Source organism: Sorex fumeus, unplaced genomic scaffold (assembly GCF_029834395.1).
Source record: "Sorex fumeus unplaced genomic scaffold, SorFum_2.1 ptg000043l, whole genome shotgun sequence".
NCBI lineage: Eukaryota > Metazoa > Chordata > Mammalia > Eulipotyphla > Soricidae > Sorex > Sorex fumeus.
The window spans coordinates 44344097-44359777 of NW_026606100.1; the positions used below are offsets into that span (position 1 = coordinate 44344097).

The 15681-nt window shown below is 35.5% G+C and overlaps 1 protein-coding gene across 1 annotated transcript in view; it reads left to right on the forward strand.

Moving 5' to 3' along the window:
* Positions 1-15681, forward strand: part of ATRNL1 (attractin like 1) — a 788116-nt gene that overhangs the window by 153075 nt on the left and 619360 nt on the right. The window contains exons 11-14 of the mRNA XM_056120591.1: positions 797-881; positions 2628-2836; positions 3807-3925; positions 11831-11963. Of these exons, the coding sequence (XP_055976566.1) occupies positions 797-881; positions 2628-2836; positions 3807-3925; positions 11831-11963 (546 nt within the window). The remainder of the gene's footprint in view (positions 1-796; positions 882-2627; positions 2837-3806; positions 3926-11830; positions 11964-15681) is intronic.

The following is a 15681-nucleotide window of genomic DNA, read 5'->3' on the forward strand; positions in this document are numbered from 1 at the left end:
AGTTTTTCTCTTGCAAGTAAAGTTGATCTGTTTTGCATAAAATTAAAACTATTTGAAATTTCACTGAAGTAATGTAGATTTTATTTTCATGACTTTTATGTATTTCATTGAATAGCATAAATTACATTTAATTTTGTATTCATGCATCTAAAATTTGATGTAGCGATTTAACTTTCTAATACTTTTGCATATTATTGACATTCATAATGTTTGCTATATGAATTTTGTTTCAGTGATATGTCATTGAAATTATCTTTATTTTAAAGTACACTTTTTTCCAGTATTTTTAGATAATTAATTTTTTTGAAGTTTAAAAGCTTTTATATAGCAAGGATAGCTACTACAAAACTAAAAGGAAATCAAAGAATTAGGAAGGAATACTTGTACACCATACATAAGAGGGAGGGTCTCTATAAAAAACGCATATAAAAAGCATGCAACTCAAAAACAATAACAAACAACCCAATGAAAAAAATGGGCAAAAGACCTGAATGACTCATCTTTATAGAATACTAACAGATGGCAAAAAGGCACATAAGAAGTACTCAGCTTCACTTATTATTAAGCAAATGAAAATTAAAGCATAATGGAGTATTATCATATATCCATGAGAATGATCTATAGATAATTAAAATTTTTTGTGGGCACGTTAGGCTGAAAGCTATTTTAAACTAGGGACCAATGTTAGATGAGTAATGATATTTGGTCAAGGAAAATTAAGTATTTTTGATCCTTGATTGTTTCATAGTATGCTATATTCTTTCATTTTAATCTTTTGCTATTTTCTTCTTTCTAGCTTGTGATGAATGGAAAATATTACCCAAACCAAATCTTCATAGAGATGTTAACAGATTTGGACACTCTGCAGTTGTCATTAATGGGTAAAAGACATATATTTATCAGTCAGACGGCCTTCATACTTGGTTGTTTTTTTTGAAAACTTAATATTTGCACTAATGACATTGAACTTCTATTATCTCTTCGTGTTCTGCCAAGGAACTCATTGGAATTCATAATCATATCCTTTATTCTCTTTTGCTTTAAACATTTTATTTTTTTTTCATTTTGGGGCCACACCCAGCAGTGATCTGGCTTACCCCCAGCTCAGGGATCTCTCCTGGAAGTGTGCAGGGGACCGTAGGGGATGCTGGGAATTGAACCTGGGTAGGCAACATGCAGAGCAAGGACCTTCCCCACTCCGGCCCCTCTTCAAACATATTTAAAAGTCAGGGAATGGTCCCAAGAAAAAAAGACTAAGGTTAAAACTTTAGACTTTTAAAAAGTTATGTTGCATTTATTCAACTGAAGCCAGATAATGAGTAGATTACTTCAAAAAGAAAAAAGTCATATAATGATAGGAAGTCTCTCCCTATGTATGGATCAAGCAGATAAGAGAAAGTGAGAAGAGTTAGATTCTGATGTAGGTTCTGTCAGTTTCCTTCAGTGTTCGATTTTGAAAAATCTCTTACCTCTCTAGACATTAATATCTCTATATTCATTGGGAATACCTATCTGAACTGGGTACCATTATTTTTCTTTTTTAAAATGGTAGTCTGGCTTTTCCAGTTTCTTGGCAAACACTTGCCAATATGGACAGAAGTAACAGTAGGCAAATGTTAGTTTATTCACTACCTTAAAATTGGTAATTCATAGTGACAGTTTGATAATTTCAGCATATTACCACCACATTGTACTAATGTAAAAATCCTCCAGTTTGGTTCGAGCAGCAGGTACATATCAACTGCAATAAAACTGCATAACAGATATCAATATCAGAATAATGATAAATTAAATTCAGCTTGGAACCATGAAGACTAGGCATTTTTGTTCAATACTGGTTTATTTTTATTTATTTATTTTTTTAAATAAGCTATATTTCTCAAGCATTTTCTGATCTTTTCTATTTACTAACACATTATGGAATGAAACTATCATAAATAGTATTGTCAATCATTGTGCCTCAGTAAAAATTGAGGAAAAATGCCTTTAAACAGAAATAAAAATCTTGCTGTTGTGAGGGCTTGGCAAACTCTTTGGCTGTGGTAGTATTAATTAAAAAATCAGTTTTGTTTTCAAATTAAAACTTCAAAGTTTAAAAATTATTTTCCGTTTAGTATTTTATTTTGTAAGAGAATAGTAGGACACTGTAGACACTAGTTTTGCATTCAGCATATTATTATTTGGAAATTAGAACTTCATTTCAGAAGTAATTATTGAAATTATAATTTCTATTTGGAAGTCTTGAGTTTAGCTTGTTATCCACATATATTCTATTTAAAAAGATTGTTTTCAACCTTTATAAAATGGCATTTGTTTTGCCTCTCAAAGGAATGAAATGTTTAATTATTGTTTCTTCTTTCTTGCATTAGCAATAGACATGTTTTGAAGGCAATGTTTTCTTAATGGTTTTGCATTTGTAGACTATTTCATATTTTCTCTGGATAATATTTTATTTAGATTATCTTATAGTAGCTTATCTCATGCTTTCATATTATATAGTGCATTAGAAATATTGTAAAGTGTGTACATGAAATACATGTATATTAAAATAATGTAAATACATTAATTTTTTTATTACAGAGAAACTTAATAGTGTTTCCTTAAGACTCTTATCTTATTTTTAATAGGTCCATGTATATATTTGGAGGATTTTCTAGTGTACTTCTTAATGATATCCTTGTATACAAGCCTCCAAATTGCAAAGCTTTCAGGGATGAAGAACTTTGTAAAAATGCTGGTCCAGGGATAAAGTGTATTTGGAATAAAAACCACTGTGAATCTTGGGAATCTGGGAATACTAATAATATTATTAGAGCGAAGTGCCCTCCTAAAACAGGTAAAGTGTTTCCCAGCCTCTACGTTAACTGAACACTTCTCTATTTGGCTAGAAATAGAATTGCTTTATGCTACTAAGAATCAGCTTAGCAGCTTTCAGAAATTAGAACTTCATAAGCCTCTAACTAGGAATTCTAATTTTAGAATTTGGCAGCACTTAATAGTCTGATATTTTTATTGCAATTTTTAGTTTTCTTTTAAAATTATATATATTGATATTTTGTATGTAACATGGTCATATATATGAATTGTTTTGCTCTTTAAATAAAATTGCTTTTATATACATACTTTCTAAGAAATACTGTGTGCTTCAAAGAAATAAAGTGAAGTCATTTATTCTGCATTTGGTGTTTTCCTTTTCTGAATTATTGCCAAGCCAGACCATAAAGTTAAAATATTTTCTAGAATTTTGATGACTGATGTCTTATTTTATTTTTTCTCACAAAGTATTGAACAAATAAATTAATCTTATGAAAATTCTAGTAAATATTAATGAATAATATTTATTTAATTTTATTTAAATAGTTTGATTTTATTTATTACTGGTACAGTTAGTGTGTATTTTTTAAGTTTGGATAATCTTTAACAGATATTTTTATATGCTTTTGAAGAATAGGTAATATTTCTAGCAATATTTTATTTTAGATGTACAGTTAACATTTTACTCAGTAGAATACTTCATGTGCACAAATATATACATATTTTCCCTCTATAATATGTAAATTTAAGATGGCCACTGGAGTCTGGTACATTGAATAAATAACAAGGAGGTAGGAGTGATTTAAAACTATAAAAACCAATTAGCTAAAAAGTTGGTTTTATACCAGAAACCATAATTTGATATTGTTGGTCATATGTGCTGTCTAAAAATTTCTTAGCGATACTTAGGACAGATGTGACAGTGTGTGGGTTCAGAAGGGTGTCATTCTCCTTTCCGTCCTGATGTGTTCCATCTCCCATCTGTATTACAGTTGCCTCTGATGACAGATGTTACAGGTATGCAGACTGTGCCAGCTGCACTGCCAACACAAACGGGTGCCAGTGGTGTGATGACAAGAAATGCATTTCAGCAAGTAGTAACTGTAGTATGGTTAGTATATGGGCCAGGGGTGGGAGAGTGAAATTGCGACTTTGAGTCATTATCTTTCTGTTAAGCAGCACTGTACAATATCGCATATGATGTACATGACATTTGGAAACCAAAAAAAATCACTCAGCTCTCAGTTTATTGTAAACTTATTCTCTTACTTGGAACTCAGATTTGTTAGTTTAGAGTCTACTTTTTTTAAAAAATTTTTCTTAGTGAAACACCACGAGGTGCAGTTGTAGACTTATAAATTTTTGTGCTTGGGTTTCGATTTTACAATGATCGAGTACCCATCCCTCCACCAGTGCCCATTTTCCATCACCACGGATCCCAGTATCCCTCCCACTCCCCTTCCCCCCCATCCCACCCTGCCTCTGTGGCAGGGCATTCCCTTTTGTTCTCTCTCTCCTTTTGGGTGTTGTGGTTTGCAAAAGAGGCATTGAGTGGCAATCATGTTTGGTCTATAGTCTACTTTCAGCATGCTTCTCCCATCCTGGGAGGATCCTCCTAACATCCTTTATTTGGTGTTCCCTTCTCTATCTGAACTGCCTTTTCCCCTAGCATGTGTGGCTGGCCTCCAAGCCATAGAGTAAACCTCCTGGTACTTTTCTTGGCTATTCTTGGGTGTTAGTCTCCTATTTTGTTACTTTATGTTCCCCAAATGAATGCAATCTTTCTATGTCTATCCCTCTCTTTCTGTAGAGTCTACTTTTTTAAAACTTATGTTTTGAGCTCATACAATGTGGAAGCCAGGCAGTGATGGGGATTGAACCCAGGCCTCCTGTAAAGAAAGCATGCATGCAGACTTTTAGGCTGTCTCTGCCCCTAGATTCTGTTTTAAGATAAAGTAATTTTTACTTGCTTTCATTGAAGACAGAAAAGTCCTTAAAAGTTTGCATAAAAATTAATGCATAAAACATATTTAAAAAAAGGTAGTTATGCAATAAACCATGTCTTCTATATTGACAGATAGTACTGTAGTTCTTTCCATGAGGTAATTGTTAGACATGCACTAACAGTGGCGTGGACTAATGCTTGTTTACATGCTTGATAAGTTTATAAATTTTTATGTTGAGCCTCAGGTATTGATTGGTGGTAGTTTCCATTTTATCTGTCTTATTTTAGACCAGTGGTTCTGAGCTGGAGACTCATTTTTGCCTCAAGTAACATTAGGTGGTGTGGGTATACATTTTTGATTGTCACAATAGTGAGGCTGCTACTGACATATCTAGTAGAGACAGGTCCATGATGCTATTAAACATCCTGTAATCTAACAGCCTTCCTTCCCAACAAAATAATACTTATTGGGGCTGGAGAGATAGTATAGCAGATAGGGTTCTTGCCTTGCACACTACTGATCCAGGTTCAGTCCCCGGCACCCCATATGGTCTGAGCCCACCCTGAGCCCACCAGAGGAGAGACGGCACTTACCTTGCATGTGACTGTGTTGGTTGTGACCCTGATTTGAATTCCCAGCATTGAAAATGGTCTCTTGAACACTAACAGTAGTCAATCCTGAGCAAAGCACCAGTAACTGCAACCGTTGGATATAGCTCCCAATAAAAATAATAATAATAATAATAATAATAATAACAAAAAATTATCTTCCTCAAAATCTCAGTAGTGAGGTTGAAAAACACTATGGGAGGTTAAAGAACTTACAAAATTAATACTGTGGTAACTGAGAACAGATTATGAGCAGCGTCTTTGTAGCCAGAGAAATAATACAGAAGTAAGGGCACTTGTCTTGCATGCTGTTGACCACAGTTTGATCTCTGGCACTGCATATTGTCCCCCAAGCACAGCAGGACTAAACCCCTAGCGCACAGCCAGTAATAAACCCTAATCACCCCTGGGTGTGCTCCACTCAAAAAAGTTCTCACTTTTAAAGGCCCTCCCGTTGATCGTCGATTTGCTCGAGTGGGCCCAGTAACGTCTCCATTGGAGACTTTGTTGTTACTGTGTCTGGCATATCGAATACTCTCGGTAGCTTGCCGGGCTCTCCGAGAGGGGCGGAGGAATCGAACTCGGGTCAGCCATGTTGGCCGTTTGTAAGGCGAACGCCCTACCCGCTGTGCTATAAAGAGATAAATAAATGGAAAGTTTAAAGTAATTAGTATTTAATCAAATTTAAAATTTGCTAATTGGATTACCTGTCAAATAAATAATGCAGTGTTTATTTTCTATTAAATATATGCTATTTTTTAATTTTTTAAAATTTATTTTGTCATTAAAGGTATTCACTTATCTTTAAAGATTCCAGAAAGCCATAACAAGCAAATAAAAGGGAGTTTGGCAAAAATAAATTAAAAATTTTTGCTGCCTGTGAGATAGTTGAGAGCAGCCCTTGTATGAGGCTTATCCTGGTTGCATCCCTGGTGCCACTTGGTTCTCTGAGTACCTTAGTATGCAGGCTGGAGGCCCATGCACACCATGTCCCCATCCCCAGTGTTTCCTTTTATCTTTGTTGGTTTTATTTTAGTTTGACTTTTTTAAATTATTTATTTTTTTACTTTAATTCCTCAAAGTTTTTTGTGGCTTCATGCATATGTTAGGATTTTTTTGTTCTTTTCCTGTGAGAATAACCATTGGAAATTTGCTATGGATTGTGCTGAATCTGTATTTTGCTTCAGGTAGAGAAGCCCATTGTTATTTCTTCTGTTCCATGAGCATGAAATGTGTTTTCATTTCTTCGTGTCTTCAGTTTTTTCCAAAAAATATTTTATATTTTATCTTATGATAAATGACCTGGCACCTGAGTTGCGCAGGAGGAAGAGAGTGGCTTGGAATGCCTTCAAGATCATTGAAGAAATAACTAAAAGGACAAAGAACCTCCAGCTACGAGCACATCTCTTTGATTCCACTATTCTTCCTGCATTAACATATGCCTCAGAGACCTGGACCCTACGAAAACAGTATGAGAACACTATTCGGGTCTCTCAAAGAGGAATCGAAAGAACTATGCTTGGAATATCACGATTCACTCAAATGAGAGATAGAATCCAGAGTTCTGATCTTCGTCAACGCTCAAGAATCAGGGACGCTGTCTCATTTGCCAAGACATCAAAAATCAGATGGGCTGGACACGTAATGAGGTTTACAGACAACCGCTGGACTAGAGCCATTACTGATTGGATTCCACGAGACATCAAAAGATCACGTGGACGCCCACCTATAAGATGGTCAGACTTCTTCGTCAAGACCCTAAATGATCGGTTTGAGGCTCTACATGTTCCTAAAACGAACAGATACCATTGGGCTACGCTAGCACGCAACTGGGATGAATGGAGACGTTACTGGCACCCACTCGAATGAATCGATGAATAACGGGGATTAAGTGATTAAGTGATTGAGTGATTTAAGTGATTTTATCTTATCTTATAATTAGCCTTTAGCACAGGTTTTTAAAATTATTATTGACTAAATTTAAATTTAGTTATCTGATTCTTTTTGATGCAATTATAAATGGAATCATTAAAATTTTTTTTTTTATTTTTAAGCACCCTTCTGCCAATGGTTTTATGCAGGAAATGTTCCAGCACCACACCCCCCAACAGAGTATCTTCTTATCTCTGCTGTTGTCCCAGTGACATTTTTTTCCCTGATTATTGCTTATGTTGAGGCATAATGGTGTTTTTTTATATTTACTTTTGTAGTCTACAACTTTACTGTATTCATTTATTCTAGTAGGTATTTTTAGTGTGTGTGTATGTATGATATCACATCATCCATAAGTTATGACAGTTTTCTACTTTTAATACTTTTTTCTACTTTGACTTATTTTTTTCTTGCCTAATTGCTTTGTCTAGGACGTGCAATACTATGTTGATTAGTAATGGTGAGAGTGAGCATATTTTGACTTATTCCCAGTTTTAGCAAAAAAGCACTCAGTTTTTCACTGTTGAATATGATAAAGGCCAAGATGTGAAAACAACCTAAGTTCCCTGTTGATAGATGAGTAGAGACAGATGTGGTATATGTATACAAATAGAATATTCTGCAGATACAAAAATAAAATTCTTAACATTTGCACAGTACAGCTAAACCTTGAGGGAATCGTGCTAAGTGAAAGAAATTGTATGAAAAAAGATGAAATACGGTTTCACTTAATGTAGAAGAGAAAGAAACAAAAGAGATGAAACAAAGCAAACTTTAGGTTCTGGTTATGAGGAGAATGGGATGGGTATGTAAAGTAGGCAGATAATGTTAATTTTTTATTATATGGAAATTGGATTTTCAATAGCACTGTAGCACTGTCTTCCCATTGTTCATCGATTTGCTCAAGCGGGTACCAGTAACGTCTCTATTGTGAGACTTGTTATTACTGTTTCTGGCATATTGAATATGGGGAGCTTCCCATGGCAGTATCTGCCATGCAGGCGGGATACTCTCGGTAGCTTGCCGGGCTCTCTGAGAGGGATGAAGAAATTGAACCTGGGTCGGCCGCGTGCAAGGCAAACACCCTACCCACTGTGCTATTGGATTTTCAGTAGTGATCATGCTATTTATTAAACATAAGGCTGCATACCTGCAAGTTTGTCAAACTTGCAGGCTATCGAATGTAGCCTGCCCACAGGGCAGAGTCTGGCAAACTCCCCGTGGCGTACCAAATATGCCAAATACCAGTAACAACGATGGGTCTCATTCTCCTAAATAGCCTTGAATATAATCTCAGGGCTAGGATGAAAGAGACGTTACTGGGGCCTGCTCGAGGCAATCGACGAATAACAGGATGATGAAATGAAATGAAATGCATACCTGAAATGTTATGAAACATTATTTCATTAATAAAAATTTGCAAATAGATTTTTACTTAAAACTTTGGGTCAAGTTGTTAGTTTGTGTTTAGGTTCTTACACTAAGTGAAAACACACATCTGAATATTTGCTAAGTTACACTTAAATCAAGTATTCTTTTTATAAAGTAAACTCGGCTATATGCTATGTTTTTGAAAATGATGTATTAGTACTACCCACCTGTACTTTAGATCTTGATATGCTGTATCATTTAGAGAGTTTTACCAGAATATCTGGTAGGCTAAACCAAATGCTAATAGATACTCCAAAGTCTGAGGTTTTAGTGTAAATGGTGTCCATTGCTATCCTATTTCTATGCTTAATCCTATTTACTGCAGGTTGTTTGTTTTAGGTGCTCAAATAACCTGTTTATTTATACTATATTTTTAAATCTTAAATTTTATATAATTTACAAGGGCGTTTGCCTTGCACGCAGCCAACATGGCCGACCCGAGTTCCCGAGTTTGATTCCTCCGCCCCTCTCGGAGAGCCCCGCAAGCTACCGAGAGTATCTCGCCCGCACGGCAGAGCCTGGCAAGCTCCCCGTGACGTATTTGATATGCCAAACACAGTAACAACAAAAGTCTCCAATGGAGACATTACTGGGCCCGCTCGAGCAAATCGATGATCAATGGGAGGGCCTTTATTTTATTTATATTATATATAATTTATACATGAATATAGATCTATATTTCAGAATGGCCATCAGTATTGTTTCCCTTTACAATCAGCTTACCATTATACTTCTGCTTGATTAGGCTAAAAATGCTATCCTGTGTTTAAGAATAACAGCTTTCTTGGTTACATTTGTCCTTTGTGGGACTGAAATTAATTTTATCTGTTCTACTGGTTCAATATCAGTAAATAACTGTACTTTTCTTAATTGGCAGCAGCAGAGCTATTTGGTTGCTGACTTTAATATTTATCATTGCCAGTGTAAAGATCAAAATGAAGCCATTATTCTCTCATTCATTCTAAAATGTTCTTTAGCCATTCTCTAAACGTGTCTATCGGTTGTCAGTAGAGTCAAGTAAATATATTTTCTTTTAGGTGGTAAATATTTGGAAATATACTCTAATGATCACATTGACTGCACAGTCCTCCCGTTGTTCTTCAATTTGCGCATGCGGTCCCAGTAATGTCTCCATTGTGAGACTTGTTACTGTGTTTGGCATATTGAATACGTCTTTTGAATGATGACGGGTCATCACGGGTAGCTTGCCAGGCTTTGCTGTGCCGGTGAGATACTCTCAGTAGCTTGCCGGGCCCTCTGAGAGGGGCAGAGGAATCGAACTTGGGTCGGCCTGGCCGGCTGCATGCAAGGCAAGTGCTCTACTGCTGTGCTATTGCTCCAGCCCAGAAAACTATGAATCAGAAAAATTATGAATCTTGTAGGGCATTTGCCTTGCATGCAGCCAACTTGGCCGACCTGAGTTCAATTCCTTCGCCCCTCTCAGAGAGCCCGGCAAGCTACCAAGAGTATCTCGCCCGCACGGCAGAGCCTGACAAGCTACCCATGACGTATTGGATATGCCAAACACAGTAACAACAAAGTCTCCAATGGAGACGTTACTGGGCCCGCTCGAGCAAATCGATGAACAATGGGAGGACAGTGCTACAGTGACAGTACTACAGTGCAGAAAAAATATTTGTGTATTCTTGAAAAAATTGGAGGGAATGATGGTAACAAAGAAATTCGTGATGTGGAAAAATGAATCATCTGTGATTTATTTCCTACTGAAAATGATAAACATGGAGGGCCTTAGAAGTGGTATGGTGAATAAGATTCGCTTGCCTACATTCAGCTGACACAGGGTTTGATCCCTATTAACACTTTCGTCCCCTGTACCCTGCCAGGAGTGACCCTGAGCACAGAGCCAGGAGTAAGCCCTGAGCATAGCTGGGTGTGTCCCCAAAACAAAATAAAAGAATGAGCAAAAGAAAATTACAAGCAGTGCTATAATTATGTTTTATCTTTTTTTCTTATTATGTATGTATTTATTTTAAGAGGTTAAAAAAATTTTTTTTGAAATGGAGGGAACTGCAAGTAATCTATAAAGAAAGGTATAAGTGCTTTAAATGGTATAGAAGGACACACAGAAATAAATACTGTGTGAGAAATACATGATACACCAAATAACTTAATGTGAATTTCACTTCTATGTTTATTGACTAAAAAGTATTTAGTTCTTCTATAAGAGACAGCCTGAAGTAAGTAGATATTTATACATATAGATAAAATAAGATGGAAAATAAGTAGATATTTATACATATAGGGGAATTGGAGTAGGATATTCTCTAATGATCACATTGACTGCACAGTCCTCCCGTTGTCCTCCCCCCCCCGCCCCCGGGGCAGACCTGGGAATATCAGAATTGTCTTTTAGGGAGTTCGCTTTTATCGTAGATACTGGTAATAATCATGTGAAGTAGTGAATCGTGTGACATATTGGGGACTACACACCTGAGCTTCTGTGTTGGCTGTCTTTTAAATTTTTAAATCTTTAATGTTCAGCCTCTTTGTGCTGGAATTAGTTGAATTTTAATGACATTGTGTGATAAGATTGATCAGAACATTGCTTTTGCAGTTTCTTTGGAGGCTTGATGCAGGAAATGTGACAGATACAGGGAAAAGCATCAGTTAACACACAGGCATTGTGTGGCGTCCATGAAAGTCAAATCTCTGCGAGCAACTGAGAGAAAAATGTGTCTCTATCAATTGTATTGTTTTTTGCTTTGGCATCATTTTAATTTAATTTGGCTACTTGTCTCTTCTTCATGTTCAGAGATCGTGCAGAAGAGTTTCATTAACTAGAATTCTTTCATATAATCATTAAGAGAAATGACTTTATTTCTTGAAATGCAAACTTGTTATCAAATTTAGAATAAAAGGTTACTTGAGTGTCTGTTTTATAAATCAACCCCAACCCAATAGGTACATATTCCAACTCCAAGAGCTACACTTTAAAGAAATGATTAAGAGTATCTGATTTGGTCAGAATTGGACTAGGGGTTAGGAACAGTAATTTCACCTGGTGAATTTTATGTGGTGAGGTTGAAGACACATTGCCTCCATGAGTGAAAAATAACGTGCCTCCTCTTAATTTTCTAGTCCGTGAAAAACTACACCAAGTGTCATGTGAGAAATGAGCAGATTTGCAACAAACTTACCAGCTGTAAAAGCTGCTCCCTAAACTTGAACTGCCAGTGGGATCAGAGGCAGCAGGAATGCCAGGCTCTGCCAGGTAAGACTTGCAATTTGGCAACTGAGATTTATTATTGTTTCAACAAGCGTCATTACAGTAAACAGTATTGAGAGCATTAAGAGCAGTGCATTTTATAAAATAAAACCAGTAGCAAGCACACAATACTATTATAGTAATAACGGTACTAATGTTTCCATAAGAGAAGTTGGTATCAGTATGGCGACACCTCAAAAAATTAAAAATAAAATTACCATCTGACCTATCAGTTCCACTCAAGAGTATTTATCCCATCAACACAGGACCAAGAAAAAAGGATATGGGCTCACCTCTGTGTTCATTGCAGTACTATTTGTAGCAGTCAAAATCTTAAAAACAACTCAGGTGACTATTAGAAAAGCAGGGAAAATAAATAGGAAGAGATGTACACAATGGAATACTAGTCAGCTCTAAGAAGAGAGGAAATCTTGTGTTTTGCTGACACATGAGTGGAATTAGAGGGTGTCACGTTACATTAAAATAAGTCAGAAGGAGAAAGAAAAATCCCACCTATGATGTGTTACATAAGGAACAAAACAAGGCAATTTACATTGACCTACGGAAACAACTTATGCTCTAAAAGCAGAATTGAAATTACTGCGGGGTGGGTGTAGATGAGAAGGATCTTTTGAACAGTGGAGGACAGACATTGGTACTTCGGTGGTGGGTTTAATGTGACAATATTGTATCCCTAAAACTTGCAATTATTTACACTCTTGTAAACTATTGCTATAATTATTATTATACTTATATAATTAATATTAATAATATAATATAATAATATATTAATAATAATTATTATTATTGTTACTGTGTCTGGCATATCGAATACTCTTGGTAGCTTGCCGGGCTCTCCGAGAGGGGCGGAGGAATCGAACTCGGGTCGGCCATTATAATAAAGATGTAGCCAAAGGGAATTTTTTTTAAGGTATATTTTCTTCTAACTCTCTTAACATGTTCAAGGATTTTTAGCTTTCAAATAAATTTTGGTTTTATTCTTGGATTTAGACATAATGTGGACTTCATCAGAATTCTTGGGATTAAAGATACTTCTCTCTTAAAAATAGAAAAATAGCACTCAGATTAATAATTGTCAGATTTTGTAAATGTTAACATTTTTATATGTTTATTTTATTTTTAAGGGTCCTTTGTTTTTAAATTGAAGTGCATTTTACTGAATGTTTCTTATTATAATTGGAGCATTTATATTCTATGACTTTACTAGAACCTAACGTGTAAAGACTAGACAAAAACCCATTTTAATAAGTAATTATTTTTTTTACAGTAAACAGTCTCATTAAACCCAAAGTACTTTTGTTTTAAATATAAAAGAAAGAAGAAAATGAAAAAGTATTGTATTTCCCTGGCCACTTCCATTCTTCATATTATGCAGATAAACTGAGGCACCCCATTAAGTGACTTTCTTAAAACTACAGAGCTTGTATATGGCAGATATAAATTTAACTGGTGTCTCTGTTTAGTAATTTGCCTTTTATATACCATGGATTTGTTTTGTTTTTAATTATTTCTATAGAGAAAATTCTGAGCCTTTAGTAATTCTAAAATGTTTTGGAAAATTGCATCACAGGATTTATATTTTTATTACAAGTACATGTAATAAGGTAAACATTAGATTGTCTTTAGGGTTTTGTAATGTTTAAGATTAAGTTTTTTTAATACAGAGTTTTAAAGCATTTAAATAGTGATAGTATGCGTGTGTGTTTACCTTTTGAAAATTAGAGACTACTAATTTTGTAGGTAGGATTTAAGAAGCAATAGTGAGTTGAAACTTCCTTCAGAGTAGTACCCATTTCTAAGAGTCAACCCTGAAATTAGCATGTGGATCAGTAATAATACTCTGTTTAGAAAAAGTATATCCTGGATCAAAATAAGATTTAACTAAAGAAATTCATATACTTGAAGGAAAACTGTTTTAGTAAGAGGGAAATTTCATTACTGGTGGCAGTTTGGGGAAATAATAGTGATATAAATAAAAATAATATTTACTATAATATGGTCTGAATGCAATATAACTTTATGTTAGTGTGCTGATAAATCATGGTTAATGAATGTCAGATAACTTTATAACTTTAAAATTTATAACTTTATAAATCTATATTAGAAAAGTTTAATTATAATTTGGACTCTGGATAAACTAATATTATGAAACATTTTTATTTTTTGTATTATTAGGAAAACCTGAATCATTATGTACAAACAAATATTAGAAAGCAGTAATTTTTTTACTTCTTTACTAAACATGCGGGAAATGGGACCTCTCCACAGGTATAATGAAATAATCAAAGATATTAATTGCACCAATAGAATATATCTGGGCTAAGGAAAGTCAACTTGAGGGATAAATAACTGCATTTAAAGGAATAATTTTTTTCTTTTTTTTTTTTACATATCTATATTTTTTATTAGTGAAACACCATGAGGTACAGTTATAGACTTACAAATTTTTGTGCTTGGGTTTCAGTTATACAATGATCAAGTACCCCTCCCTCCACCAGCGCCCATCCTCCACCTCCGTGGGTCCCAGCATCCCTCCCACCCCCAAAAGGAATAATGTTTAAATTGCTTTTGTTATGTGCTATTTTTCTATTGAGATTTCTAACATTTTGTAGATCAGATCTTTGGAGATAAAGAAAAAGTGATTTATTTGTTTAAATTTCAAATGCCAGAACACTAGACTGACACAGAAATCTACTAGCAAAATCCTCTGACAAAGGTCAACAGTGCCCTTCCCAGCCCCCATCACCCCCAATCCTAGGGTGTATTTTGGCTTGGTCAGCAGTATCTTTTGCTGTGCGAAAGTTGGTGTTTTTTTTTAATATATATAATAGACATTTTTAAAAAATTCCATCACCATGTTTCTTTCTTTTCTTCTTTTAACTTTTACCGAAATGTTGAGATAGACTCTTACAAAACTGTTCATGACTGGATTTCTGTCATACAGTGTTCCAGCACCCATCCCTCCACCAATGCACATTTTCTAGCTCCAGTGTCCCCAGGTTGCCTCCCATCACCCCGAGCCCCCACTCCAAAGCCTGTCTTTATGGCAGGCACTTTGCTCTCTCTCTCTCTCTCTCTCTCTCTCTCTCTCTCTCTCTCTCCCCCCCCCCTCTCCTTTTGGGCATTGTGCTTTATATTAATACTGAAAGGTTATCCAGAATATCACTTTACCCACTTCTAACACTCAGATCTTGTCCAGCGTGATCATTCCCAGCTATTATTGTCATACTGGTCTCTACAGTATTTTACCTACCCTCTGCCTCACACACACTTGTGGTTGATGCCAACCATTGACCAGTCCTCCTAGCCCTCGTTTTCCCTGGTTATGGATATTCATCTTCTACTGTATATATATTTTTATATACTACAAATTACAAATGAATGCAGTCATTCTGTATCTGTCCCTCCTCTCCTCCTTACTCATTTCACCCAGCATAATACTCTCTCTCCATATCCATCCATTTGTAGGCAACTTCATTTTTTGTAACAGTTGCATACTGTTTCATTGAGTAGATGAAATCAGCACCTTTTTAATTATTTTTTTTTTATTAGTGAAACACTATGAGGTACAGTTGTAGACTTACAGATTTTTGTGCTTGGGTTTCAGTTATCCAATGATTGAGTACCCATCCCTCCACCAGTGCCCATTTCCCACCACCCATCCCCCCATCCCACCCTGCCTCTGTGGCAGGGCATTCCCTTT